General features: G+C 42.4%; 2 protein-coding genes across 2 annotated transcripts; both read left to right on the plus strand.

The window, feature by feature from the left end:
• Positions 1-43: 43 nt before the first annotated feature.
• RPL24 (ribosomal protein L24) lies at positions 44-3,783 on the plus strand. The gene is made up of 6 exons (XM_058018883.1): positions 44-114; positions 230-305; positions 1,383-1,493; positions 2,583-2,719; positions 3,111-3,174; positions 3,656-3,783. The coding sequence occupies exons 1-6, from the start codon at positions 110-112 to the stop codon at positions 3,734-3,736; spliced, it is 474 nt and encodes a 157-aa protein (XP_057874866.1). The 5' UTR covers positions 44-109; the 3' UTR covers positions 3,737-3,783.
• A 2,682-nt stretch (positions 3,784-6,465) lies between these two features.
• Positions 6,466-26,552, plus strand: ZBTB11 (zinc finger and BTB domain containing 11). Its single transcript, XM_058018881.1, has 11 exons — positions 6,466-6,942; positions 9,866-10,101; positions 10,755-10,986; positions 12,114-12,916; positions 15,445-15,624; positions 16,112-16,348; positions 16,748-16,892; positions 17,959-18,076; positions 20,622-20,780; positions 21,306-21,481; positions 23,354-26,552. Exons 1-11 carry the CDS (start codon positions 6,633-6,635, stop codon positions 23,884-23,886), a joined length of 3,129 nt encoding a protein of 1,042 aa, XP_057874864.1. The 5' UTR covers positions 6,466-6,632; the 3' UTR covers positions 23,887-26,552.

Consider the following 26,552-nt stretch of genomic DNA (forward strand, 5'->3'; position numbering starts at 1 on the left):
GCCCGGCCCTGCCCTTCCCGCTCCGCTCCCGTCGGGCCCCGCGCGGCGCTGCCGACACCGCCTCCCGGCGTCCCCTCCGCCTCTCCGGCCCCTCGCAGCCGCCGCCATCATGAAGTGAGCGCCCCGTCCGCCGCTATCCGCGCCCATCCGCCGCGGGGAGGCCGCCGCGGGGCCCCGGCCGCCTCCCCCGGCCACCCGCGCCCTCCCCTAACTCTTCTCTCCCGCGCAGGGTCGAGCTGTGCAGCTTCAGCGGGTACAAGATCTACCCGGGCCATGGCCGCCGCTACGCCCGCACGGACGGGAAGGTGAGGCCGGGGCGAGCCCCGCGGGCCGGAGCGGGCCCTGCGGACGGGAGGGCGGCCGGGCGGTGCGCGGGGAGCCGGGGCCGCGCCTCTGGAACTGTCCGGAGACTCCGGTAGTGTTGATGTGGCCCATGCCCGAGTCGGTCGTATCAAGTTGTGTGAAAACAGCATCGGTGTGCAGTTGTTTGCCGTGGCTGCTCCGCAGGAGATCCGTGCTGTAGCTTGGGGTTGAGCTTTAGAATGCAGTATCTAAAGGGAGTCTTAAAGCAGCAGGTGTAAAGTACCAGAGTTGTGTAGAAAATGCTGCTTAGACGTCCTGCATCAAGTGCTGAGATTCGCTGGAGCCAACAGCTGGTCTCCCAAATTAATTGAGTATAAATATTTTAAGTAAAATAGGATGGAGAGCCCTTCAAGCTGTCATGTCGTACGCAGACAGGATTGTCCCTACCTATGAAAGGATGGCTTGGCTTTTGAGTATCCCAGTACAGAATTCTCTGCCGAATTCCCAGCAAAATGACCAGGAGATAGACTGGCTGAATCCTTGTGAGTGCTCCTGGGAATAAGGTTGTACTTTAAATGGAATTATATAGCTAATAACAAACCGGCTAGCACGTTCTGCCTGTTGTTATAGACAAACAGGTTAGTGTCACTAGGCAGGGGAATCAGGTGGAGCATTGGTCTCCCCGTGTTCCCTAGGCCAAGTTTTGAGTCACTCCCACGTACAGGAAGTACATAGTTGCTGAGGACAGACACTTGGGAAGCATGATGCTGGACACAGCTGTTCATTCGTGCTGTGCCTGAAATACACAGCAGCACTGGATGCAAGTGGTAATTTGAACTTTTTCCAGAAAAATGAAGATACTTCAGAATGCCTTGCAAGACATTGGTTTGACCAATGTAACAAGATACAAAACTTAAGATTTCTTAAATTACCTTCTAAAATTTTGACTAGTCAGAGCTGTGTTTAAGAACTCCAAAAACATAAGTGTCAAAAAATGCTGACTCGAAGAATACTTAATGCAAACGGTGGTAAAGTCTTTCATGGAAACAAAGCTTACACAAAACATTTTGCCCTCCCAGGTTTTTCAGTTCTTGAATGCAAAATGTGAGTCTGCATTCCTTTCCAAGAGAAACCCTCGTCAGATCAACTGGACTGTTCTCTACAGGCGTAAGCACAAGAAGGGACAGTCAGTAAGTACATCCCAGCCAATGGCACTGGAAGGTGGTGACCAAAAGATGATGTGGTCACTGCTCTGTCAGAGGTCACTTAAGTGTGCCAGTGTTCAGCAGAAGCATGTCCCAAGTTACCAGCATGAAGACTAGTTAATAATGGTGAAAATGTGACTGCAGTTACATGAGTTTATACACCACTTCAACAAAATCATTGTATTGTGTTGTAGCCCTTCTTTGAGAGACCACTCAGAGCCACAGTATGTTCAGTAGATCTTAATAATTATAGGAATGGCTTGTTTTTAAAAGTTAGTTTTAGGGAAGGTGGGTAATGCTGTTTAATACACAGACTTTGTAAAAGTTTGGTCTTGTAAACTTCCTCAATGGTGACAGCATAGGGAGCTGATTTTGGGGTTAGAGGGGCAGAGATGACTCTCCTAATGTACTGTCCTTGAAAACTTTGGGCTGTAGCATGAGGTCTTTCCCTATGTAGCTGTCAGTGCATGAGAAGGATAAATCATGAAACATGTAGCATGAGGTATGCTGCAGTGCTCTTGTTTAAACTTGCACAGCAGAGGAGCTTTGAGAAAGGCTTACATCAGTGCAATAATGGTTGAAGAAAGTTGGTGCATGATGGCTTACCCTGCTCCCCAGCACTTGAATAGATGTGGAGTGTTTTCCTTTCAGATGACACCATCAAAGGCTTATCTTTCCCCCTTTTTTTGTCTGGGAGTTACCGATGGCTGAACTTCTAACATTCTTTCAAATTTTTTTTTTCGTACTTTGCTGTAGAAGCATAGATGATACAGGGTCTAATATGTGTGTCTCCAACACTGATAGCTGGACAGCTGGGGAGCTAGCCAAGGATTGTTGGTAGTAACACACAATGAAAAGTACAGGATGTGGCTGGAGAAGGGGCCATGTGGAGGTAGGGCAGCACTTCTCAGTCCCCAACAGAAGGATCCTCTAAAGTGAGGAGTAAAATTCTACTATAGTGTACAGTTTTAAATAGCTTCAATTTGAGTAGCAGCTTGTTCCCATAATTGTCTTTGGCCATGTATTTGATGTCTTGTGATGCTGATTGTGTGTGTTTGTCTCCTGCCCTCTTAGGAAGAAGTCCAGAAGAAGCGCACGCGCCGTGCTGTGAAGTTTCAGAGAGCCATCACTGGTGCCTCTCTCGCTGAGATCATGGCCAAGCGGAACCAGAAGCCCGAAGTACGAAAGGCACAGAGGGAACAAGCTATCAGGTGAGAAGTCAGATCAGTGGAGCTGTCCCAAGCTTTTCAAAGATTACAGTACTATCCCAAGCTTTTCAAAGATTACAGTACTTTTCATACAAAAGCTTAAACTCTAGGTGGGCTCTGTGTTTTACAAGATTTTCTGTGGGATTTTTTGTTTGCTTTTAATCTGTATATTTGTATGTAATCTTGGCAAGAGATAGTGGCAGCAAAGAAGGATCTCTCCTTGCCTTTTCCCTTTGTACTTTTGTCACTGACAGTTCTGCTGTCTCTGTAGAAATTCCTTTAGGGGATAGTGAATATAGAGGAGAAATCTGCAGTAATGCTGTCATTAGTGCTGAAACAAGGAAACTGTGTATGGCAGACATAGATAACTACCACTTTTTCTATGAATTAACAGGGCTGCAAAGGAAGCCAAGAAGGCTAAGCAGGCAACCAAGAAAACAGCTGTTTCTGCTGCAAAGGTGAGATGCTGTAGGCAAATAGAAACTATAAAATGGAATACACTATGTTGTAACATGAAACACAACGTTCTGCACTGGCACTTAATTGGAAATTCCTGTTTCTGTGCTGAGGAAGCATTTTTGTAAGTTTCTTAATAATAAGAAGAAGAAGCAGAAGAAGTAAATAGTACAAGAAATCCATTCTCTGACCTAATATCAGAGATAATTAATAAACAAAAACTTGTCTGAATGTGACATCTTCACTATCTAGGAACTTGGTAACAATATATTGATGAGTGCTACCATGTGTTTCATTATCACTTCTGAATTAATACCTTGTGTTGGCTTAGTGTTATGTGTGTAAACAAATCTTAGCATGATCCCAGTATTACAGCTTGCAGTTCTAGTCTGGTCTGATTTCTGTCAAGAGTACATACAGGGACCCTTTTAGAACTGCAGATAAATAGCTTCTTTTCACTCATACTTCATTATTTCTCTACAGGCCCCTACAAAGGCAGCACCTAAGCAGAAGATTGTGAAACCAGTCAAGGTTTCTGCTCCCCGTGTTGGTGGAAAGCGCTAACTTGCCAAACTGTTGCTCATGCTGAATAAACATCTGATGAAATTCCATTACTTGTGCCATGGTCTGCTCTGCTGTGTGAGATACACTGAAGGGAATGAATCTGTGAAACGACTGTGTCTGGGTTTTGCAGACTGAAAGCATCTTCCTGACATAAAATTGTTTCTTTGCCAGTCTGCTGTATTAGCACACACTTCCTCAGTGTTCACTGGGTGGCTCAGGTAGCAGGGAGGATGGAGCAGGTATTTGAGGAGTGTTCTTGCCTGAAGGACAGAACAGCACCTAAGTTTATTCTGCATCTGTGACAAATGACATAAAAATAGGTTTCTAAGATCAGAGGTACACACAAGCTAAAAGGGGCTGTGAAGCAATATAATCTGTAAATTACTTTAAAAAGGTCCTGTGTTGTGGAATGCATGTGGCAACATACAGAGAATCAAATGTGGAGAAGGTTAAAAAAAGAGAATGGATGGTTTCACAGGCTGTATGGCTCTTACACACAAAGATTCAAAACTTCTGGGTCGGGAAGTTACAAAACAATGAATTGCTGGAAGCTGTTGTCAGGAAAAGGAAGCCTGTGAAGATTGAATGGGTTTCAAATGCAGCTGATGTTACACAGTTAAAGCTCATTTAGGTTCATATTTAACTTACTGAAGGCATATAGAGGTTCCCTAAGTAATTTTCCACCCCCTCACCGCTAGAGGGATTGAAATTCCTCATGGGAGTTCTCGATCTGCCTAAGGAACTGCACTGCGCAGACAGCGTGCCCAGCAATAGCTTTGGCAAAGCAATGTCCTGATTTACCAGAACCAAAACAGAAACCAAACCACTATTTCCTGGATCAGTTACTTTTCTGTTGATACTTTGAGGACTTGGTTTGCTATCTTACACCAGTCAAGAAGACAGCTGTGTTTTAACTTCCTACAGTCCTTCTGGGCTTCAAAAACAATGGCTGTAATGGGCACTGTGGGTAATGGGCTATAGTTATACCTCTTTTGAGTTTTAGTAAAATAGATACGGGTCTGGATGAAGGCAACCCATTTAAAAAAGGTTTAGCTTGATGTTATTAATGGAATTTGCACCATGATCTTCCAAACAAGGCTGCTTTTTGATATTAAAGAAACAATAAAAAAAAACCAACCCAGTGCTGCTCACGTTTAGAAAGAAATTAAAGGCTTTTAAACTGGTTAACATATTTGAAAGCAAAGGAGACAGAAACTGGAGGGGAAAAGAGAGGAAGAAAAATTGCTTGTGGTTAACAGGGAAAGGAATTTTTAATAGTTTAAAACTGAAGGCTGAAAACACTTAATTACATGTGCTAGTGGTGATTATACAAATCACATCAGTGCCTTGTACAAGGCACCTGGTACCCCAGATGTGTCCTTGTGAATGTTTTTAGCTAAGAAGCTGAAAATAAAGATGAGCTTTTACCATCTGCTTGTAATACCATTAATGATATATATAGAAACTGATTGGCAGATATGACTAATTAATAAGTTATTATTTTTTAATGCTTTGAAGTTTGCAGGCTTTGGCTGCCTGGCGTCACTGCAGCGGTGCACATAAGTGCTTCACAATTACTCTGCCTTGATGTTTATTCCTGAATTCTGATTGATATGGTGAGAAGTAAAGAATAACAGCCCATCAAGTTACTCCTCTTACAAGCTAAGCACTGGGTGAGACAGGCTGCTCAGAGCAGGGTGTAACAGCACTTAATTCACTTCAAACATGGATTTAATAGAATGAATGATGGAATTTAATATAAGCCCTTGTGTTTACCTAATGTAATGTAATTGATGCTCTATCAAGTATTTGTCAGAAGAAATTGAGTACCCAAGTTTGTCACAGACCCACAAAAATAATTTGGGTTAAAGAGAACCTCCAGAGGACATCCACTCCAACTCTTTGTCCAAAACGTGTCTGTTTAGATGAGACTGCTTAGCATCCAGCTGAGTCTTGAACACAACTGCAAGGACAGAGATTCCACAACCTCCTAGGGCCACCTGTTCCAGTATTCCACCACTGCCATTATTATAATAAACCGAAAAACTAAATACAGCACCCTTTTTCTATATAAGCAGCGCCTTTGGCCGGTCCCGCTCGCTCAGGTCGGTATCTCGGTGTTTGGGGCTCCCTGCTCCGGGAGCGTCCCGCAGGTACCGAGCGCAGGGCAAGGGTCGCTGCTGCTGCCGCTGCTGCTGCGCTGTCCTGGGCACGGCAGCCCCGGCTGCCGCCTCGCGTGTCTCTGTCACGGGTGTAACAACCAGCGGAGAGCTCGGACAAGCAAAACGCGCAGTTCACTTTCCTTTCGTGCCCCTTACAAACAGCACAGCGCGCACCGAGCCCCGAGGCGGGGCTGCCCCGCCCGCGCTGGTGCTGCTCCTGCTCCTGATGGGCACGAACGGCCCCGCTACTCCCCTCGCAGCTCTACCCGTGAGGCGGTTCTGGAGCAGGAGCCGCTTCAGTTTCGGAGCCGGGGCTGTGCAGGGATTCCCTCGGGAGCGTTCCCGGCTCCCGCCGCCACGGCCGCGCCCCGCAGAGGGCTTTGCCCGGCTCCAACATGGCAGCCCCGCCCTGGCGCCCGGGCTCTCCCTGCCCGGTTCCAAGATGGCGGCCCCGCTCCCCCGGGCGCTCCCCCGCGCCCCCGCCCCTTCCCGGGCCCTCCTGCGCGCGCGCGGCCCCACCTCACTTCCGCTTGTGCAGCAGCCATTTTGTCTTTCCGCCGCCGCTGCTGCCCGAGCTTCTCCCTCCCTCCCGCCGCCGCGGGCCGCGACACTCCAGTTCCCCCCCGGGCGCGGCTCCCTCCGGGCCGGGGCCGATCCCGAGCCCCCTCCCCTTATCCCGGGAGGCTCCTCCGCAGCCCGGCCGCGGGGGCGGCACCCGCGCCCCTTGCCGCGCGATGTCCAGCGAGGAGAGCTACCTGGCCATCCTGCGGTACCTGACGAACGAGCGGGAGCCGTACGCGCCGGGCACGGAGGGCAACGCCAAGCGGAAGATCCGCAAGGCCGCCGCCTGCTACGTGGTGCGCGGCGGCACCCTGTACTACCAGCGGCGGCAGCGCGACCAGCAGCGCTTCGCCGAGCTGGAGGTGGTGCTGCAGGCCGAGCGCCGCGCCCGCCTCATCCGCGCCGCGCACCTGGCGCCCGACGGCGCGCACCGCACCCGGCTGCAGACCTGGCAGGGGCTCTCGCAGAAGTACTGGTGGAGAGGTGAGCCCGGGGCGGGGGCGGCTGCGGGCACCGAGACAGCGAACCGCGGCTGGAAGGGACGCCGTGGGTCCCTGGGTCATCCCAGGCACGGCACAGGACGGTTCTCGAGCGTCTCCCCCGATGGAGACTCACGGGGCAGCCTGTGCCGGCGCACAGCCACCTTTACAATTTGTCCTCGTGTTCACATGCAACTCCCGTGCTTTAGTTTCTTTCTGTTCGTTTCCTCTTGTGCCATTGCTTGGCACCGCCGGGACCTTGCTCCATGCTCCTGACGCCTCTGTTTAGATGTTTATACACATTAATGCGGTGCCCTATCAGTCGTCTCATGTCAAGGCTGACCGTGTGCAGTTCCCACAGCCTTTCCTTGTAAAAGAGATGGTTCAGTCCCTCAATCATCTTTGCTGCCCTCCTGTACCCGACCGAGGAGTTCCATGTCTCCCTTCTGCTGGAGGGATGTCCGTGCGCCCTCCCTGGCGGGACCAGGAGGGGACTGTCCCTTGCCGTGACCGGTGCCTTTAAAGGCCACCTCGAGCGCGTGCTCTGTGGGCAGTGACGCTGTGTCACACCCCGAGGGGCAGGGCTCGCTCTGCATGGTACTCCTAGGTCAGCAAATTGTCCCGGGCTGCTCATCCGGCGGTGGTACCTTGAATATCTGCAAACAGAGAGTACAGCTGTCCCCTCCAGGTACTGCACGCAGCCCAGGTAAGGCAGTGACATCTCAACAGTGCCCTTGGGATAGGGTGATAATCCAGTCCACATGGGCTGGGTTAGCTCTGTACCTCATTCATGCATGTGCTGGTGTTCGTGTTAAAGTACTACAGCTGCCACTGGTGGCAGTGCTGGCACTCATTGTTTTATTTGTCTCTTTCTTACAATGAGAAGCTGAAAAGACCAGACTAATTCTCAGCTGGGTCCTGAGTGATGCCACAGCTGTTACAAATGGTGTTGCCTGAACAGCAGTAATTCCCAATTGGCACTTTCTTTTGCCTGAGGGAATGACTTGATATCTTGTTCCCTTGGGATTTGGTGTTCTACTTTTAGCCCTGGGTATCCATTAAACAGATCATCTGCTTTTCACTTGTCATGGGCCCGGTGTGTGTCTGCATTGCTTCTCTTGTCCTGCTCTCTTCATCCATCAGCAAGTCAGTATTTCCAGCTTTAGTTTTCCCTATTTTCAGTTGGAGAGATTTTGCTGTAGCTGCAGCCGGTCCCTCCAGTCCAGATCTCAATGACTTGATGATCTTTTTGTATGAAGAAGGGATTTGGCATCTCAAAGCTAATATACCCATTCTGGATGGTTGTTTCCTTGCCTTTATCTGCATTCTCATTGTCTGCCCAGCATTGCACTGTTCTGGCATCTTCCTGTGCTGGAAACTTCCTCCATGGGTCTCAGTGTAGCTTCTGTTTGTCAGGAGAAGGCACTCTGTGTTCTTTTGATCTTACTGATCACCTTTATTTGCACACCCTAAATCCTCTTGCTTCTCTTACACTGAGAATACTGAAATTCATTCCATGCTTTCAGTTCAAGTTTTATGTTTCTTACACGTGTCTCCCTTAAAACAATGTTTTCCCTGCCATTACAGTGTTCTCTGGCTGCTGGGGACAGCAGCTTTGGCCCAGCTGTCAGTCTGAGGTGGACATCAGCCTGGTGTGTGTTCTGTAACTGCAAGGCCATGGGCTGGACAATGCCTCAGGGGCCAGGAGGGCTGTTAGGGATGTGATCTGCAGGCCTGAGACCTCCTTCTATTTCAGATGAAATCAAGGAGATGTACAAATTGTTAAAATGGACATTAATATCTCAGGTTGCCTTTAAGTCTCTGTTTTCCTGATCCTTACAGAGAGAGGTATTTAATGATAGTGCAAGTCATGCTCTGAGGAGATGTGAGCAAGCAAGTCTTGGTCTGTGTCAGCAAAGTTTTGAGCAGTGCTGGATCTTAAGCCATAGAGGCCCAGCTGCTGTAAATGCCTTTATATTGTCCTAGTGAAGAGAACAAATTTGGATTGAAAGCCACGCATGGAAAATGCCTTGGGATCCAGAAGGGGACCCTGCGGTTAGGACCTGCTGAGGATCTCAAATTATTTACAGAATTGCAGAATGTGCTGGGTTGGAAGGGACCCAAAGGATCACTGAATACAACTCCTGGCTTGCACAGGACCATCCCCAAAAGTCACAAGAGTCATTCCTGAGAGCACTGTCCAAACACTCCCTGAACTCTGCCAGGCTTGGTGCTGTGACTGCTTCCTTGGGGAGGCTGTTCCAGGGCCCAGCCACCCTCTGGGTGAAGAACCTGTTCCCAAAATCCTACCTAAACCTCCCCTGACACAAATTCAGGCTATTTCCTCGGGTGCTGTCATTTGTATTTGGTTCTACTGGTTGAAGTACTGGGGGAAAATTGATTTATTTAAATTCCAAAATCATAAACAGTGGATTTAAATCAGTGTTAATAGTACCTATCAGTGTCATTGCATATAGCACAGTTGATCCCAGTTTTGCAAAAGCTCATAAGTGAGCCTTCCCATTTTTGTCCTCTTCAGGAGGAACAAGCCATTTGTGTGGGCTAAATACAGGGTTATATTACATTTGTCGTTGATGTGGGATGATGAGACTAAATGTCTAAGAACCTTTTTTTTTTTTAGCCTTAATAGTCTTTCTAGGAGGGTTTGCTTGATGTAGTGACATTCTAAATGTTCTGTCTCAAAGTAGCAGTAGAGACAATGTTATGCAATGGTGTGAGAAAATCAGAATTGGTAATATCACATCAGAGAGGGAGAATGTGGGTGGCTGACTTTATTTTGCTTGATTAGTATGTACTATTTTTGATTATTAATTATTGATGTTTAGCTAATTTTCTACATAGTTATTTGTTTATAGTAAATTGAATTAAGATTAGAAGCCTAATCAAGCTCCATTGATTTTTCTTAGGTATTCTTAAGCAGGTTAAGGATTACATTAAAGAATGCAGCAAGTGCCAGGAAAAGCTAGACCGCTCCAGATCTCTCTCAGATCCTTCTGAAATGCTGGAGGAACTGGGACTGGATGCAAAATCTCATGAAGACAGTAATGAAACAGATGATGAATTGAGTAACACAGCATCAATCCCAGCAGCATCCCCAAAGCCTGTGAAGAAGAAACCAATAGCAAAGCATGAGCTTGTGTTTGTAAGTACCATGGTTTACATCTGAATGGATTTGCATTTTCTATTGCTGCATTCTTGGTTATGGACTTCTTTTCCATTGTTGTGATAATCTTGCAACAGTAAGACTATACATTTTGCCAAAGATATTGAATGTGTAGAAATGGGATACTGGTGTATATATTATGAAATTAATTATAGGACATCATTGCTGAGAAATAAAATCATGCTATATATTATGCATATAGAATCTAAGATAAAATTAATGGCAAAATTGCCATTGCTTACAATTGCCATCACATACAAGATTCTTATGGGCTCTATATATTTTCCTTAATAAATGATGATATAGTAATATATAAAATTCTTGTTCATAATTGCAGACTCACGTGCGCATAAAGACATTTGAATTTCTAAACTTTTTTAGACTGTAGCATAGAGAAATACAATCAAAGAGCTGTTTGAATGTGTCTTCCCATTTTTCCAGTCTGTTTTAATTGTGTTTGGAGGGAGGGTGAAACTTAAAGAAAGAAAGCAATAGTAAAGTTAAGCTCTATATTCTACAGGCTTGAACTGATTGTATGGTTGCAGAAAATAATCCTTTTCTGTGTTTCAGTGTGAATGCTTGAAAAGGCACAATCTAAATGTAATGAAGTTCTCAAATGTTGTTCATGACAGGTTGACAGTAAGGGCCTTGTGAAGCAGTCATCTTCCAAACATTGTCTGTCAGTCTTAAACCAACTGAATCAGCAGAGGCTTTCCAATCAGTTCTGTGATGTGACTTTGCTGATTGAAGGAGAGGAGTACAAAGCTCACAAATCTGTCTTGGCAGCCAACAGCGAGTACTTCCGAGAGCTCTTCATTGAAAAGGGAGCTGTCACTAGTCATGAAGCTGTAGTGGATCTGTCAGGTGAATTGCTGTGGGTTTCAAAGCTAGAAATCATAATATCCTAAGGTGTACAGCATTTAATTCAGGGGTTTTTTTTTGTGTTGAATACACCCAATTTTTATCTTGCTTTTTTCTTTGTTTCAATCTCAAAGTATTTTGTGTGGATCATAATGCAAAAGTGATCACTCTGATTTTGCCTAATATGATTTTCTATGGACTGTGGTATTTAATCTTAAAATTTCTGAGAAGCTTCTGATGGATTTTTACCTTGCTTAGGCCTGTTTCCTCCTTGTATTAGTCACAAATGTTAAAAAGGGAACAAAATCAAATGCTTGAGTACATCAAGCAGGGATGTTGACAAGCTGCTTGGAGAGTTGTTTAACTTAACAAATGCTAAATTGCTTCTTATTTCTGTGAAGCAGAATTTTACATGTCTGCTTATTTTTCACACCTGGTACATGCAAGACAGGAGCTAAAATATGTGTTCTAAAAATAGCTTTGTAGTGATGAAGAGTAGTGTACAAAGCATAAGCCTTCTGCATTGCTTTCTCATTTATTAACGGTCTCTGCATGAATAATAGACATGCATGAACAATGATTTTCTAATAGGGTGGTCCAGAAGGGTCCCCACATTAAATATTTGATTTATTATTTATGCAACTGTGTACACTTCTACCAAATTCTTGTATTTCAGCATTTCTATCTATATATCCATATTTTCATTGTTTTCAATAGCCACTTCCTTATTTTTCTGCCACGTGGCTTGTTACTTAAGACCTGAGTACTTTCTGAATGTAGCAGATCCAGAAAGACTTTGGTTCAATTAATCTCCTCCAAAAGTATTGTGGCTCTCCCAGCATCTTGAAATATTCCTCAAAGAATTTTATTGTGAAACTCTTTAAGTACTAGTTAGTTATTGGAAAAGTTGTCTAAGCTTAGCCACACATAGAAACTACATGAGGAGGAAGCTGTAGTGTAAATGACAATTAATTGAGTGCCAGTGATGGGCTTGTTATTTCCAAGTGTGTTTTGCTCTAAATTTCAGGCCTAACTGTATCAAAGGTGAACTGTTGTATTCATCATGGGATCTTTTGGGGTAATTTCAGGTCATCATTATTTGCTCTAATATCTTGTTTTATTCCTGGTAGGTTTCTGCAAGTCCAGTTTCCTGCCTTTATTGGAATTTGCTTATACTTCAGAGTTAACGTTTGACTTCTGTAGCATGGCGGAAGTGGCCATGCTCGCCCGGCATCTCTTCATGTCAGAGGTCCTTGAAATCTGTGAGAATGTGCACAAACAGATGGAAGAGAAACAAATTACAGTGTACCAAAAGGGAGATATCCAAACAGTAGAGTCAACTCAAAATCTAGCAGAGCAGGCTGAAGTGCAGGTGCAGCCCGTGGATGGTGTTGAGCAGCCTAAACTCACAGCCAGTGAAGTGCCTGTAGCTGTGAATGGAGCTCCTTCCTCTGCTGGGACAGAGGAGGCAGCAGCACCCCAGCCTGACATGCTGCACCCAGAGCCTCTGGAGGCCACTGCAGGTGATCCTTCCAAGCCTGTGGAACTGTGTGAAACATCTGAAAATTACATCAAGATCCAGCTGGTGAAGAGCATTCCAAACAGCCTGTACAACAGACTCAGCACTGAGCCATCGGCTGTGGAAGCCATGGACACACAGAGCCAAGGGGAAACTGAGGCAGCTCAAAATCAGAGTGATAAAGCACATGTGGACTCTGCTTCTGAAGACTCCTCAGAGACACTCAAGCAAAAAAGTGATGAGCAGAGCAGCTCCATTTCCCAGCCAGAGAGCCTTGCTTCCAGCCAGGATGATACTTACAAAAGCAAGCTTCGCCAGCGCTCTGTCACTGAGGGGGGATACATCAGGCTGCATAAAGGAATTGAAAAAAAACTGCAGAATAGAAAGACAAATCCTAAATCTGCAGTGCAGCAGGTATTCTGTCTGTCATTAGACCTTGTAGTTACCAGAGTAATTTCTTAGCTGTGACAGTTGGGCAAACAAAATCCCAAAAGCATTGACTTGGCATCAGTATTCCTTCCATATTGAAGGTTCTTAGAATGCTCAGTGGCCACAATCTAGGTTGAGTATCTTCTCACAGCTTCTTATGGTTGGACAGAAGTTGTATCAGCTCCCCAAAATCCTTAATGATCTGTGAATTTAATTCTGAGCTAGCTCATGTGTACATCAGTCAGAGATACATAAATTTATTTATCTATTAGAGAAGTGAGATCCTACATCAGATTTGAGAACAACATTGGGAATGAAAAATTTTACATCCCATGTTGGTCTAAAGATGTAGTAATGAGTCACAATAATGCATTCCTGCTGCCTTCTGATTGGGGTTAATGAGAAGAAAGGTCCAAAGAGCAAAAAACTTGTTAAAAACTCTAGCACCTGAACATACTAAATGTTAAGTAATTGAACTAGCTCCAATCCAATTACAATTTATTTTTTTTTTTATGAAGCAGTCTTATTACTCTTACCCCTTTTAGAGCCTTTCCTCTTTCAGTGCCTTTGGACACTTGACAATCATCTCACTGGGCATCATGCATTTAGTTTGTGACAGAGTGCACTTCACTGCATGTTGGCCAAGTCTTCTGAAGAACTATTAATCATTATATTATAATTTCCAAAGGAGTCCTGAGAGTTTTGTGTACCAGAGCCACCAGTCCCACACACAGGACAATGTGGTATCAGTAGAAACTGTAGCATTAGTGTATTTTTTCAGATGGACAGCTTAAAGCCCAGATGCTAAAAGTAGCACAATCAAAATATTTGAGCAACCTATTTATGCTGATTGAAGAGCACCCCAGTTTTGTTCTCTTTTGGGAAGGGGAATATTTACTTTTGGGAATAGTTCCTGTTAAAGTATTTTGCAGTTTTTAAATCCAGATCCTTGACAGAAGAAGCGCACAGACCTATGGAAAAAAGAAATTAGTTTGGATGATTGCTCAGGATTGGGCTCAGGAATAGGTTTCTGCTTTCTTAACTTGTTTTTTAGCCTTTAGTGTTTTGTGCATACCTCAACTCCCCCTCTGGCATGGGATGTCATAAGTTTTGGGAAGGAGACACTCTCCTGAGTTCTCAGTTTTGATGCTGGGAGAATAACAGGAAAGAGATTGCAGGAAAAATGCTTCTGGTTTAAATTACAGTACTTGCACCTGACATGGAGATATTGGAATGAGGTGTGCTTTGTAGGAATTAATTATTTTCCTAGCTCTTACTAATCCGGTACGGAATAAAATTATTTTTGTGGTTTCACAATTTAGCCAAGTTTGCATAATTTTTCAGAGCAACAGGAAATTTTTTTAAAATACATTAAAAATTTGAGTTTCAATTTGGTTTTCAGAGGCATGGAAGGGCTGACATGTTTTCAAAACCCGCTAGATACCTCACTTGTTGGGTATTAGAAGAAGTCATGTGAGACTCCATTTTCTTAATGCAGGAAAAGCCTGCATTAAAATCTTTATTCACATACCTTATTTTATACAGGTTTCATAGACCTTGTGTTTGACTCCCATTGGTTAGTAGTTTTCTTGCCACCTAATTAATTGGTTAATAAATAGTATTTACTTGTCTATCAAATCTCTGTTCTTGGATTGTTTGCATACTTTTTCTGCTGGTTCTCGTTGGACAAATCCCTTGTTATTGTGGGTGCATTTGTTTTTCACCCTTAGAATAGATTGTTAACAAATGTCTCATTCTCAAAATGGCTTCATATGGGAACTTGCTTGATAGCTGCTCTTAGAAGTGACAGGGCAGCTTTGGCAATTTTGCAAAGTGAGGCCTTGATTTCATAAGGCCTTTCTTTTATAGTTCTTCTACCTGTCTACAACAGTTGGGAGAACAGGATGAAGAAATTGTGATGCCTGTACTTCTTTCCCTTGCCTTATTCTCAGGAACCCAAAGGGGACACACCTGATACAGGGCATTTCAACCTGATATCTTAGAATTTGGTTTCTAAAGAATTTGGCAGCAAGTTTCTACAAAGGAAGATGAGATTATCAGCTCCAGGTAGCACTAGCATATGTGCCAATACCACATAAAAAAACCCACTAGTGCCTTATTCCTAGATAAAAATCTCTAGGAAAGCTGGAATGCTCTCAACTTGATAGAAATCCTGACTGGCAGTACTCTGTGATTCTCCTGTAACTATCCCATAGCTGTCACTTAGGCAGTGACTCAGGGCTGGAGAGTTCATTGTCCCTGAACTGGTAAGTCACTGGGTGACCATCGTCATAGTAAGCTTATGGTTTTAAAAAAGAATGGTTTTTCACTCTCCTTGAGATCTGTAGTTTTGTAGTAAACGGAAACAAGGTAACTTTCAAGCAGCTAAGTCTGCTGAACACAATTAGGAGGTATTACAGAAAAACAACATCAGCTTTTAATGCAAACTTTCAGACAAGGTATGAAGTACAATGCAGTAAAATTCATTAATAGGTTCTGTTTTTCCAACTTAGGTTGCCATGAAGCTGGTACAAAGAGGGAAAAAAATGAAACAGCCCAAAAGAGAGACCACGGAAAATAACGAAGTGGAAGCACAGCACAAATGTACTGACTGTGGAATGGTGTTCCAGCGGCGCTATGCACTCATAATGCACACACTGAAACATGAAAGGTCTAAAGAATATAAATGCCCAGTAAGTTGAGGGGTTGGGTTTGGTTTTTTTCTGTGTAAATCTTCCTCCTTATGAAAATTAATTCTGTAATTATGTTAGTAATTATATTTGTTGCCTTTTTTGGTATATGTGTTTATTTTCCTTACCAATTTCAGAGTTGGATATAGCCTTGATCTGGCTGGGGTGAGGTAGAATGGAGTGCAGCTACTTGGCCTGACAGTAGTGTGTGACTTGCTGCTCAAGACAGTGCTAGCATGGGATTTGCTTTTAACCCTACCAGTAAATTTGTGTTTAGTCTAGACTGAAAGTTAGTCTCACTGGGAAGTGATCAGTGGTCCTGTCAGTAGCTATAAAATAAAAATTTAGAACTATTCATTAACCTCAGGAGTTGGGTTATGGATTTAATTCATCATATTACTGTACTTAAAACATTTTAAAAACATGTTTGTTTTTTTTAATACTTCTGAGTGTTACATGCAGAGTGAGTTTGTGATCTTGTCTGTCCCAGCTGTGTAAGAAGGAGTTCCAGTACGGCGCCTCGCTGCGGGCACACCTGGTGCGGCACACGCGGAAGACGGAGGCCGGCGCTGCAGCCGCGGGGGCCGAGGGGAGCGGCGTGTCCTCGGTGAAAGGCAGGACCAAACGGGAGTTCGTGTGCGACATCTGTGGGAGGACTCTGCCCAAGCTCTATTCCCTCAGAATACATATGCTTAAACACACAGGTGTCAAACCCCACGCGTGCAAGGTAAAGTCCTTTCGCTCTCTAATCACATTTGTGATGCTCTCTATTACCAATATTTTGGTATCGATGCTCTGCTTAAGTTTATGTTAGTCTTGTTCACTTCATTTGGTCACTTCAATAGGGAAAACTAGTGTAACATTCATGATGGAATTGCTTACAGTCCAAGAGTGAGAAAACCAGAATGAGCATGAATTGTGCAAGTTCATATTCTGGTGTCTAGAACAATGTCTTCCTTCGGTTTTTCCTTTTTTTAATAGACCAATTCTATCACTGGTGCAAAATCACAGACTTGTCCATGCTAGTTCCCAAGAGATACAGGAAGTTTTGTTCTGTTTGAAGTTAAACACCTATTACATAATTAGTTTTATTTGTCCTATTCCACCACGTATGGATTTTTTTTAGGTTTGTGGAAAGACCTTTACATATAAGCATGGATTGAAAATGCACTTAGCTCTCCATGAAGTACAGAAACAGTTCAAGTGTGACTTGTGTGAAAAGTCTTTTGTCACAAAAAGAAGTCTTCAGGAGCACATGAGCATTCATACAGGTAAGTGATGAAAAAGGAAATCCTTTTCCTTTGCTTGGCTGTTTTATGCTGCTGAACGTTAATGTTGTTCTTCAGTGTCAAAAGAAACTGTTTAAAAAAATAAATGGTAGTTTGGTTTTTTTTCTTCTGGTCAGGCAGCTGAGATAGAGGTAAGTAGTTTTCTGGGGCTAAACCATAGTGTAGTGTTATTATGCAGATGTTCTGTACAAGAATGGAGAATTGTGGTTGGTCTGTTCCTGTGGTTTTATGTACGTATTTAATGCCTGCATCATGTCAGTTCAACAGGAAATAGGCAACAGGCTGGAATGTTCTAGTGCACTTCATCTCCCAGCCTGTCCTTTTACAGGAAAACATGCTAAGTTAAATCTCTCAGAATCTCCAGATATGTTTTACAAGATTTTCTTTAGTAATACTGACATTTTGTAAAGCCTAGTGTCTTGAAAGATCTTAGCATGTGAAAAATGGCAATATAATGATTCAATACAAGCAGTGTTTTAAAATTGTAATTTGTAAAGGTTGTCTGTGTTTCTGCTTTCCTGGGCTGAGCAGAATCAAGAGAGATACTCAATTAGGATAATTTGTTCCTGAAATTAAGGTATTTGTATTAGTAGTCATCACTCCTGTGTTGATGAAATGGAGCACAAACCTTTATTTTAAGGTGTTTTTCCACAAATGCAAGATATAAGCAGTAGTCCATAGGCAATGCTGTGTTTCTGAAGAAGTTGGATAATACATAAGCACAGGCAGTTGTGGTTTTTTTCATACAAGAAGGCAGGTTTTTAGGCTGCTCACTTTTCCTCCTAAATCATAGTTTCAGCAATGTACCTATGTTTAAAAATATGAAATAAATTAATTTAGAGTTGCTACTCCCCCCTTGTGTATTATTACATTAGCACATACAAAATACGCTTAAAAATTCTGTCAGTGTATAGTTAAACAAACCTCACTTTGTAGTACTGCTCTGATTACTTCAGGTAAGTTATATATGAATTAAAACCTGTCTCACAAAGCACTCCAGAGAAATGGAGGCATGGCTTGCTAACATGCTTTGTTTTGTTTTTGCTAGGAGAATCCAAATACCTTTGCTCCATCTGTGGAAAATCTTTCCACAGGGCATCAGGACTCAGTAAACACATAAAGAAGCATCAGCCAAAGCCTGAAGTTCGTGGATATCAGTGTACTCAGTAAGTCAGGTGATGGGTGGGTTTGGTGGGCTTTTTTCTTGCTATTAATGATCCCAATCATTTTCAAGATTGAAAGCAGCTCCTTGTTGTAGCATAAAACTTTTCCACTGGCCTGGGATAAGACTTGGGAAGCATGAGAATAAAAATGCATTTTGTAAATACATGCTGGAGAGCAAAGGCTTGGTTTTAAACTGTTACCCAGCTCTAGTTTCTTGCAGCTCTTCTCTAATGACTTTGCACTGTAATTGGTGCTATAATCAGTAGCTGTGTGGGTATACAGCTTTTTTTGTAGGTCAGATAGAAGAGTGTAAGGTTGTAAGAGGCCAAGGGCCTTCAGCCTGGTTTGCCCTCTTGTAGTGTGATAGTGGATTTCATGGATTTGAAGCTGTAGGGTCTGCAATGTCCTGCACTTGTGTTCAGTGTTTGCTGAGACATGGCTGTGTTTAGGAACATTGCAGACTGAGACTCACTGACTGTTGCACTTCTCTTCATTATAAAACATATATGACCACTTCAATACTGCAATGAATAACATTTGTTTTTATTCTTAATTTATTTTTATTCTATTTTATTCCTAATTTACTATTATTTACATGACAGCCTTGTGGACTTTAGCAAAGCAGAAACAGTAACTGGAAAGTGTGATCTTAGTGCATTAGCAAAACATGGATACTTCTTCCATGACCAAACAGACTACAGGGAACTTTTTAAGTGCCCTGCAGAAGGACAAATAATGTTTAATTTTGGAACTCACAATGATTCCCTGGGAAGCTCTGTCAGATATTAAGAGGAGTGGTACAATTTATATTATTGCCTGTAGCAACTCAAGGTTTTAAAGAAAGCAATAATCTAAAGAGTTATTTAAAGTCTCTCGTTGCTGCTGCATACTAGCAAAAGTAATATTTTCTAAATTATGAAAACTTATTTCAGTTCTGTCAACAATGTTTATATTTAGTGATTTTTAATGCTAAAAGCATTAATTCTAAAAATACAGAGAACAGAGCTAATAGGGTGCACAGACACTGTTTCATGAAATGTACTATGGAAGGGAATTTTAGTTTTGAAGGTGAAGTATATTTATAAAACAAAAATTTTTTTACTCAAGGCAGTAGGACCATGCATGCAAGAGATCACCTTGATAGAGAATATATTTTGACTCCCCAGTTTCTTCTAAACAGACACAGTCCTTTCTGCTTTTCCAGCAAAGGTCTCTGCTAAGGATATAATTCATGTTGCCACTGGTGGTTTAGAGAGCTTCACTAAGCAATAACCAGACTTCAGTTTTTAGTTTGGTGGCTTGGAATGGAAACCTCCCTGTCAGGCTTCAGTCTGAACTTCTGGCCCAGTTGAGCAAAGCTGATCATTAATTATTGTCCTAAAATGTTCCTGGAAGTTTTGCAGTGAAGTATGTGTTTGATTAAACTGCAGTAATGCATGACAACGTATGGTGGTTGCTTCAGTTTTTTACTTCTCCAATGCCTTTTCCAAATACACAATCCTTGGAGAGAGAGCACCAAGTGCCAACCCCATTCAAGCCCCTGAGGGGTCTTTCTGGTACTATTTTAAGTGGATGTGCAAACTGAGGATCCCTGAGAGCCCCATTTGAACTGGAGTGGTGAGACTTTCCAGCCTAGGAGGAGGTTGGTTGTGTGGCTCAAGGACTGTTACCTTTTTATTCCCTCCCTCAAAAGCAAAGTCAACTTTTTTTCTCTCCAGAATGCCCATTATTCAGGCAGTGTAATATCAATGTTTTGTTGCTGTGTGGAAGTTTTTCTCATTTTCAGATTCCCTCATTCCAGTAGAAGTTGAATCAGCCACCTTTGCTTGCTGATTGCTCTGCCTCTGTCCTTTCTTGAGTCATGCAGCTGTTTGTTGTTACATGAAGAAGAGAGAGAGATGAGCAGCAGAATTTCTTTCAAAGGGAGAAACCATGTTTTGGATTAGATCAGACTCTGTAGTCTTCATACCAAGAGGAGCTGTGTAGTCCAACTATGGCAAAGTATAAGTGAAGGAAAACCCTAAGTTAGCCTGGGTTAAGATGTGTACAAGCAGCAAGCTAAAGAACAAGTATTGATACTTTCAGAGGCTTTCTTGCAGGATTATAAATTGGGGATTTTTTGTTTTCTAAAAAACCCTACATTTGAGCATTAAAAACAACAAATTCTAGTTATCTTTGTGTCAGTCCTCTTTGGTTAAGGAAAGAAGCAGCTGTTACTGTCCTCATAGGTTCATATGGTATAATACAAATTTCTCATGTCTCCCAGTTGGTTTGCCTTTGAATATTCACCATTAAAACTGCAGAAAGAATGTAGTTACTCAAAAACAGACAAAAGGGTTTCAGAGGTCCTCAAGTTTTATTCCAGGCTTTCAAATAAGCTGCTGTTCTTATAAATTTTTCCTAGTCTAGAGTGGGATTGTGTTTTAAATAAATACTGATGATGCAGTAGGTGTTCTCAGTCTTGAGTTGCTATTAAAGAAGAGGGTCCCAGTGCCTTTGAAATCAATGCCTTTCTTGTATGGGATGCTAAAACCTCTCCTGTTACAGGTGTGACAAGAGTTTCTATGAAGCTCGGGATCTTCGGCAGCATATGAATAAACATTTAGGTGTGAAGCCATTTCAGTGTCAGTTCTGTGGGAAATGTTACAGCTGGAAGAAAGACTGGTACTCTCATGTAAAGTCTCATTCTGTCACAGACCCTTATAGGTAAGAGGAAATTATTTTAACAACTGAAATGTACCAAAATATACATATATATAGCACTGAAATATGCATATGTAACACTGAAATATACCTCAAAGTGAGGCTATAGAGATCTACAGCCTGTCAACAAGGCACTGCCTAGTCCACTTTTGAAGTATCAATGGATTGATGGTGATTAGGGTCTTGAATATTTGAGGATGCTTTACATAGTGTGGGTTGGCTCCTAACTTGGGACACAGTGCTGGAACTAAGATGTGAAGTCATAAAAGGATAAATACAATCAGTGCAGTTAGAAACTTATGTCATCTCACTTCTCTAGAAGGAAGTGGGTTAGTGGAAGCTTTGTGGCTGTGGATAAGAGGAAATATAGTTAAATCCAACAATATTACTTCTAATTATGGAACTACTTACCATATAAGACAGTATTGCCCTTAACCTTTGCCTACCGTAAATAAAGTGCATTTTGGCTTAAAACACAGAGGTGTACAATAATGGTTTTAATAGATTTCTCACATTAACACATTTTAGGTGTAATGTATGTGGAAAAGAATTTTATGAGAAAGCTTTGTACAGAAGACATGTAAAGAAAGCCACACATGGTAAAAAAGGAAGAGCAAAACAAAATCTGGAACGAGTTTGCGAGCACTGTGGAAGAAAATTCACACAGCTCCGGGAATATAGGAGACACATGAACAATCATGAAGGTACGTAGAACACAAATAGTCATTACATCCCCAAACCCCTAAAAACACAATGTGCAAGGAGTAATTGTTTCTTTGAGTCTGTGTGTCCTGTCTGGCAAGACATGGAAGAGTTTTTACAGATTCTCCAGTTCTGTGTGAATCCTGGTTTGGTAACTTGCTGTCAGTGATTGCCAGAGGTTGCTGTTGGGGGTCTTTCTAAAGCTCCAGTCACACACAGGGACTGTGCCAATTTGTCCTCAGTACCTGAATAGAAGAGGAACATTTTTACAAGTGACTAAGAGGGGTAAATCTGGCAAAGAACTGGATGCACTAAAACATTCTCCATTTTCAAAGGCACACACAGTTAACAAACTACTCTTCAGACAGGAGAATGATTGGCCTAAATTTAAAAAGAAAAAAAGGACCAATATTGGAAATGGATCAACTTCTTAATTTGTGACAAGTGATAAATTGTATGATGTTTGGAGAAAATATGAAAACTTTTTTTTCTTGTTAAAGAATTATGTGCATTTTTACTTTAGAGGTAAAGTATGAAATTGATTTTTGAGTGTTTGGTTCTTTCAGCGGTGTTGGGAGTCTATATTCTCCTGTCCCAGGGCAAAACCCACTTTTTTTTGAAGCATGTCTTCTTTTTAAGAGCTCTTAAATCTGACAGCTGTTTAACTATTGAAATAGACATTTTGTGTTTCTAAACAGCAAAAGTGTCCTGTAGTAGGTACTTAGCCTAAATCTACAGCAACTGTCAGAGAGTAAAAGCCACTAGTGAGCTGGTGTTTGTCACCACCACAGACCACAGAACTCAGATGTTACAAGGGAAAATAAGATCATACAAACATCAGGTGCTGTATTTGAACACATGCAGTGAAGAGAAGGGTAAAGCTGTAGGTGTACAGAAGGATTGGCAGAAGCAAAGGATGACTAGAAATGCAAGTGACAAATTCTGTGAAGTAAAACATGGCTTCAGAAAGGCATCAAAATTATCAGAATTCCATTAAGCTTTATACACTTAAAATGAGGAAGAAAGTGCATTAAAAGCAATCTTGACGAGTTTTTCAAAGTAAAGTGTTGGATTGGACTGGGCACTTGTGGAGAATCGTAACTACTGAATGCATTATGCTTGCATTATATGGTTACACAGAAATGGTAAAATGATGTTTTGCCACACAGCAAACATCACAGGATTGCTGTGGAATCTCTTACATGCCAAACATCACAGGATTGCTGTGGAATCTCTTACATGCCAAACATCACAGGATTGCTGTGAGATCTCTTTCTTACACGGCAAACTGTGACAGTGTTCACAGGGGTCCAAGGATGAGGGAAGAGATGAGGATTTGACTCTTATGTTTCAGAAGGCTTGATTTATTATTTTGTGATATTTATTATATTAAAACTATACTAAAAGAATAGAAAGAAAGATTTCATCAGAAAGCTAGCTAAGAATAGAAAAAGAAGGAATGAATAACAAAGGCTTGTATCTCGGACAGAGAGTCTGAGCCAGCTGGACTGTGATTGGTCATTAATTAGAAACAATCTCAGATGCACCTGTTCCATTCCACAGCAGCAGATAACCATTGTTTACATTTTGTTCTTGTGGCCTCTCAGCTTCTCAGGAGGAAAAATCCTAAAGAAAGGATTTTTCATAAAAGATGTCTGCGACAGCGAACATCACAGCATTGCTGTGGGATCTGTTTCCTACATGCAAACATCACAGCATTGCTGTGGGATCTGTTTCTTACATGCAAACATCACAGCATTGCTGTGGGATCTGTTTCTTACATGCAAACATCTCAGCATTGCTGTGTTCCCCACCCTGCTGCTCTCCCTGTGGCTGCAGGCCAGCGCTGTGACCTTTGCTTGCTGTGTCCCCAGGTGTGAAGCCGTTCGAGTGCCTGACGTGCGGCGTGGCGTGGGCGGACGCGCGCTCGCTGAAGCGCCACGTGCGCACGCACACGGGCGAGCGGCCCTACGTGTGCCCCGTGTGCAACGAGGCCTACATCGACGCGCGCACCCTGCGCAAGCACATGACCAAGCTCCACAGGGACTACATCCCCTGCAAGATCATGCTGGAGAAAGACACCCTGCAGTTTCACAACCAGGGGACGCAGGTGGAACACGCCATCAGCATCTTAGCCTCGGACATACAGGAGCAGGAAACCGAGATCAGCTTTGGCGCTGGCGAGGGCGAGACTGTGGTGGTGACAGGAGAGACGCTGGAAGCCATCGAAGCAGTTGCAGCTACTGAGGAGTGCACGTCGGTCTCCACCCTTTCTGACCAAAGCATCATGCAGGTGGTAAATTATGTACTGGCACAGCAGCAGGGACAGAAAATGGCTGAAGTGACGCAGGCCATTGAAACTGTAGAAGTAGAGGTGGCCCATGTAACAACAACAGAGTCGATTTAGTGTATGAGGGAGCAAGAGGGGTGAGGCTGTGTATCTGTGAGAGCCAAGTGTAAAATGGTTTACCTGAGGCTTTCAGTGATGCCTGTTTCCAAATGGTTAATCCTCAGTACTGAATGTTGTGATGACAGAATACTGCACCACGCATTAGATGGAAAAAGTACCAATACTCCAGTGTGGGCCAAGGCTTTGAAAGCTAAGATTTCTATAGTGGCTGTAACTTTAAAGAAAACAAAAAGGTTATAATAATGTTTTTTGTGTCATAAAGTATCATACTGTAACTTTGAAAAATTAAAAAGAAAAACACATAAAAAGGCTGCACTAAAAACTAGAAATGCACAGCTATTGGTAGGTTGTTTGTTTTGATGTGCATTTCATCAAGTTTGTGAGCAAATTTCCTGTTTTGGATGCTGTCTGTTTACTCCCAAGACAAGGGAGGTGGTAGAATGCTTTGTGTAGGCTTGTGCTTCATGTGGCATACAAAAAAACTGAAGCTTTTTTCTCTGGGCAAATGCACCATTGGTAGTTAGTGAATTCCAGTTCTGAAGAACTTACCTAAATTCCAGGTGTGAGCGTGGCTGGTCCAAGGTTCAGCAAAATGCTGTAAAATGTTTTATAGATAATGGGCAGGTAGATGGTTGTGATCTGGTTCTCCAAGATGGTTGTGAATTGAAGTTGACCAGAGGACAGCCCACCCCATGGAGGCTGCTTAGAGAAGTAAACTCCTTTTCTTTGTGAGGGAGGAGTTTGCACCACAGCCTCTGTGCACAGCCACGTTTAGCTCCATGTTTGCTTGGAGCTATTGCCAGCACTGATGTGTGACCCCAGTGCAGGCAGCCTCATGAGGGATGCTTCTGTTTTTGCTTTACATTTGATGTAGAAACTGTCAAAGGAGAAAGGTCTAATGGCACACTTTTTCAGGAACTAAGGAAGGTTATGGACTGATCTTGTATTGTATTGAAAGGAGGAACCCTGCTAATTCCCAAGCAGGACACATGGCAGTATCAGGGTAGGGAAATATGAAAATCTTAGGATGTGGTAAAAATTAAATTATCTCAAAATTACCAGAATCTGTAGAAGACCTTATTACTGCTGATTTAAGAGAAATACTTCTAGATCCAGTTGATAGCTGATGTTACACCACATAGTTGGAAAAATCCTTACTGGGCATTCCTGCAGGTAAGTGTGAGTGACAGCTGTGCTTGGCCCAGGTTTCTGTGTCCCTGGTTCAGTACCACAAACAGGGCACACCTTAATCTGTACAAGTGTAGGTTCCTTTGTTGCTGTGTGGCTTTTTTAAGCAAGCAGCATGTCTGTCAAGGAAACTGAAAGTGCTTTGCATGTGAACAATCAGAGCTGTAGTCTTTAAATTCTTCTCAGTCTATAGTGGTATCAGGTTTCCTAACCTGGACAGCAGTAAGATACCCGAGCAGCCAGAAACTTGTAATACTGCAGGGTAAATTTCGTAAAGAAAGTGACATGCATATAACTCTGCTACCTGTGAAACAGATCCACTGAACAAAATTTCAGCAAACCCTGTGGCAAAGTAACCACCTCATTTGAATTAGTATTTCTACTTTTCATCTTATTTAACTATGTGGATATCTGTCTACTAAGCTACAGAATGGACTGTTCTTTTTATACTTTGCAATTCTGTAGATAAGCAGTTGTTGAAAATTTTTTATGTTTGAGTCTTGGATTCAAATTAATTTGTAGATGCCTATTTCAAAAGTCAGGGTCTTATTTCAGAGAAATAATGTAGTTATTTATATATCCTGCACCCCTTTACAATTGTATTATTTTCTAATTACCAAATGGAGTAAAACTAAAATGAATATTAAAAAAAATTACTGCTAGCTGTAACTTGAATTTTTGTATGGTAAAGAATCTGGAGATAGCCATCCTGCTTAAAATTAAAATACTGCCATTATGATGGAAGAAGATTTAAAAGCACTAGATAAACTTGAAAACTTACTTCAATGTTTGTATCCTAAAAATAATTATGTATTATTAAAGTGAAAAAGTGTTCAAGGAAAAATAGCTGTAAATAGTGCTAGAACATTATTTGTATATTTAGTATGTTACCTTACAAAAAAAATATTACCAGCACCTTAGTTTAATCTTTGGTGCATTTATTTATTTGCCCAACCTATGGAAGAAGCAAAAGTGAATCTGAATTTTGGAGCCTTCTTGTTCACTGTCAGAATGCTTTTACTGACTCAATGATCTGCTGTTTAAAAACCACCAACCAAACTAATACCAGAAGGTTGTTTTCTAAAGGAGAATCAGCCAGGAATGTCAAAGCTGAATGTTGTGGCACCCCTTTCTTTACATGCTGTGCCTTACCTTTTCAGAACGGTGTGAGGTAAGTGGGGAGTGTCACTCTTGGCTTTGCTGTTCCCATCTCTGTGGGGTTGCCTTACGTTTTTCTTTGGACTTCAGCACTTAAGACATTCACTACCCTCCTGCAAAAGTCAGACTGCAAATATGCAGTTGGTATTTGATTTTTTTTTTAAATAAAGTTAATGAGAAGTGTCTGTTCATTAAGTATTCCTAGTGAATTCCTGTACATAATGAATCAGATTTGTACATTCTGCTGTTTTTATTTAGTGTTAAATGTATAAAGTTATGGTTATTTCTGTCATCAATAAACTGAGCTCTGCCATGAA

Source organism: Melospiza georgiana, chromosome 2 (genome assembly GCF_028018845.1).
Source record: "Melospiza georgiana isolate bMelGeo1 chromosome 2, bMelGeo1.pri, whole genome shotgun sequence".
Classification (NCBI taxonomy): domain Eukaryota; kingdom Metazoa; phylum Chordata; class Aves; order Passeriformes; family Passerellidae; genus Melospiza; species Melospiza georgiana.

What these genes read in the sequence shown, in the direction of transcription:
- ZBTB11 (XM_058018881.1), top strand. Translation starts at nt 6,633, where the DNA reads ATGTCCAGCGAGGAGAGCTACCTGGCCATCCTGCGGTACCTGACGAAC. An exon ending in CTAAATCTGCAGTGCAGCAG is followed by an intron (nt 12,917 to 15,444) that starts GTATTCTGTCTG and finishes TTTCCAACTTAG; the next exon opens with GTTGCCATGAAGCTGGTACA. An exon ending in TCAAACCCCACGCGTGCAAG is followed by an intron (nt 16,349 to 16,747) that starts GTAAAGTCCTTT and finishes GATTTTTTTTAG; the next exon opens with GTTTGTGGAAAGACCTTTAC.
- RPL24 (XM_058018883.1), top strand. An exon ending in AGCACAAGAAGGGACAGTCA is followed by an intron (nt 1,494 to 2,582) that starts GTAAGTACATCC and finishes CTGCCCTCTTAG; the next exon opens with GAAGAAGTCCAGAAGAAGCG. An exon ending in CAGCTGTTTCTGCTGCAAAG is followed by an intron (nt 3,175 to 3,655) that starts GTGAGATGCTGT and finishes ATTTCTCTACAG; the next exon opens with GCCCCTACAAAGGCAGCACC.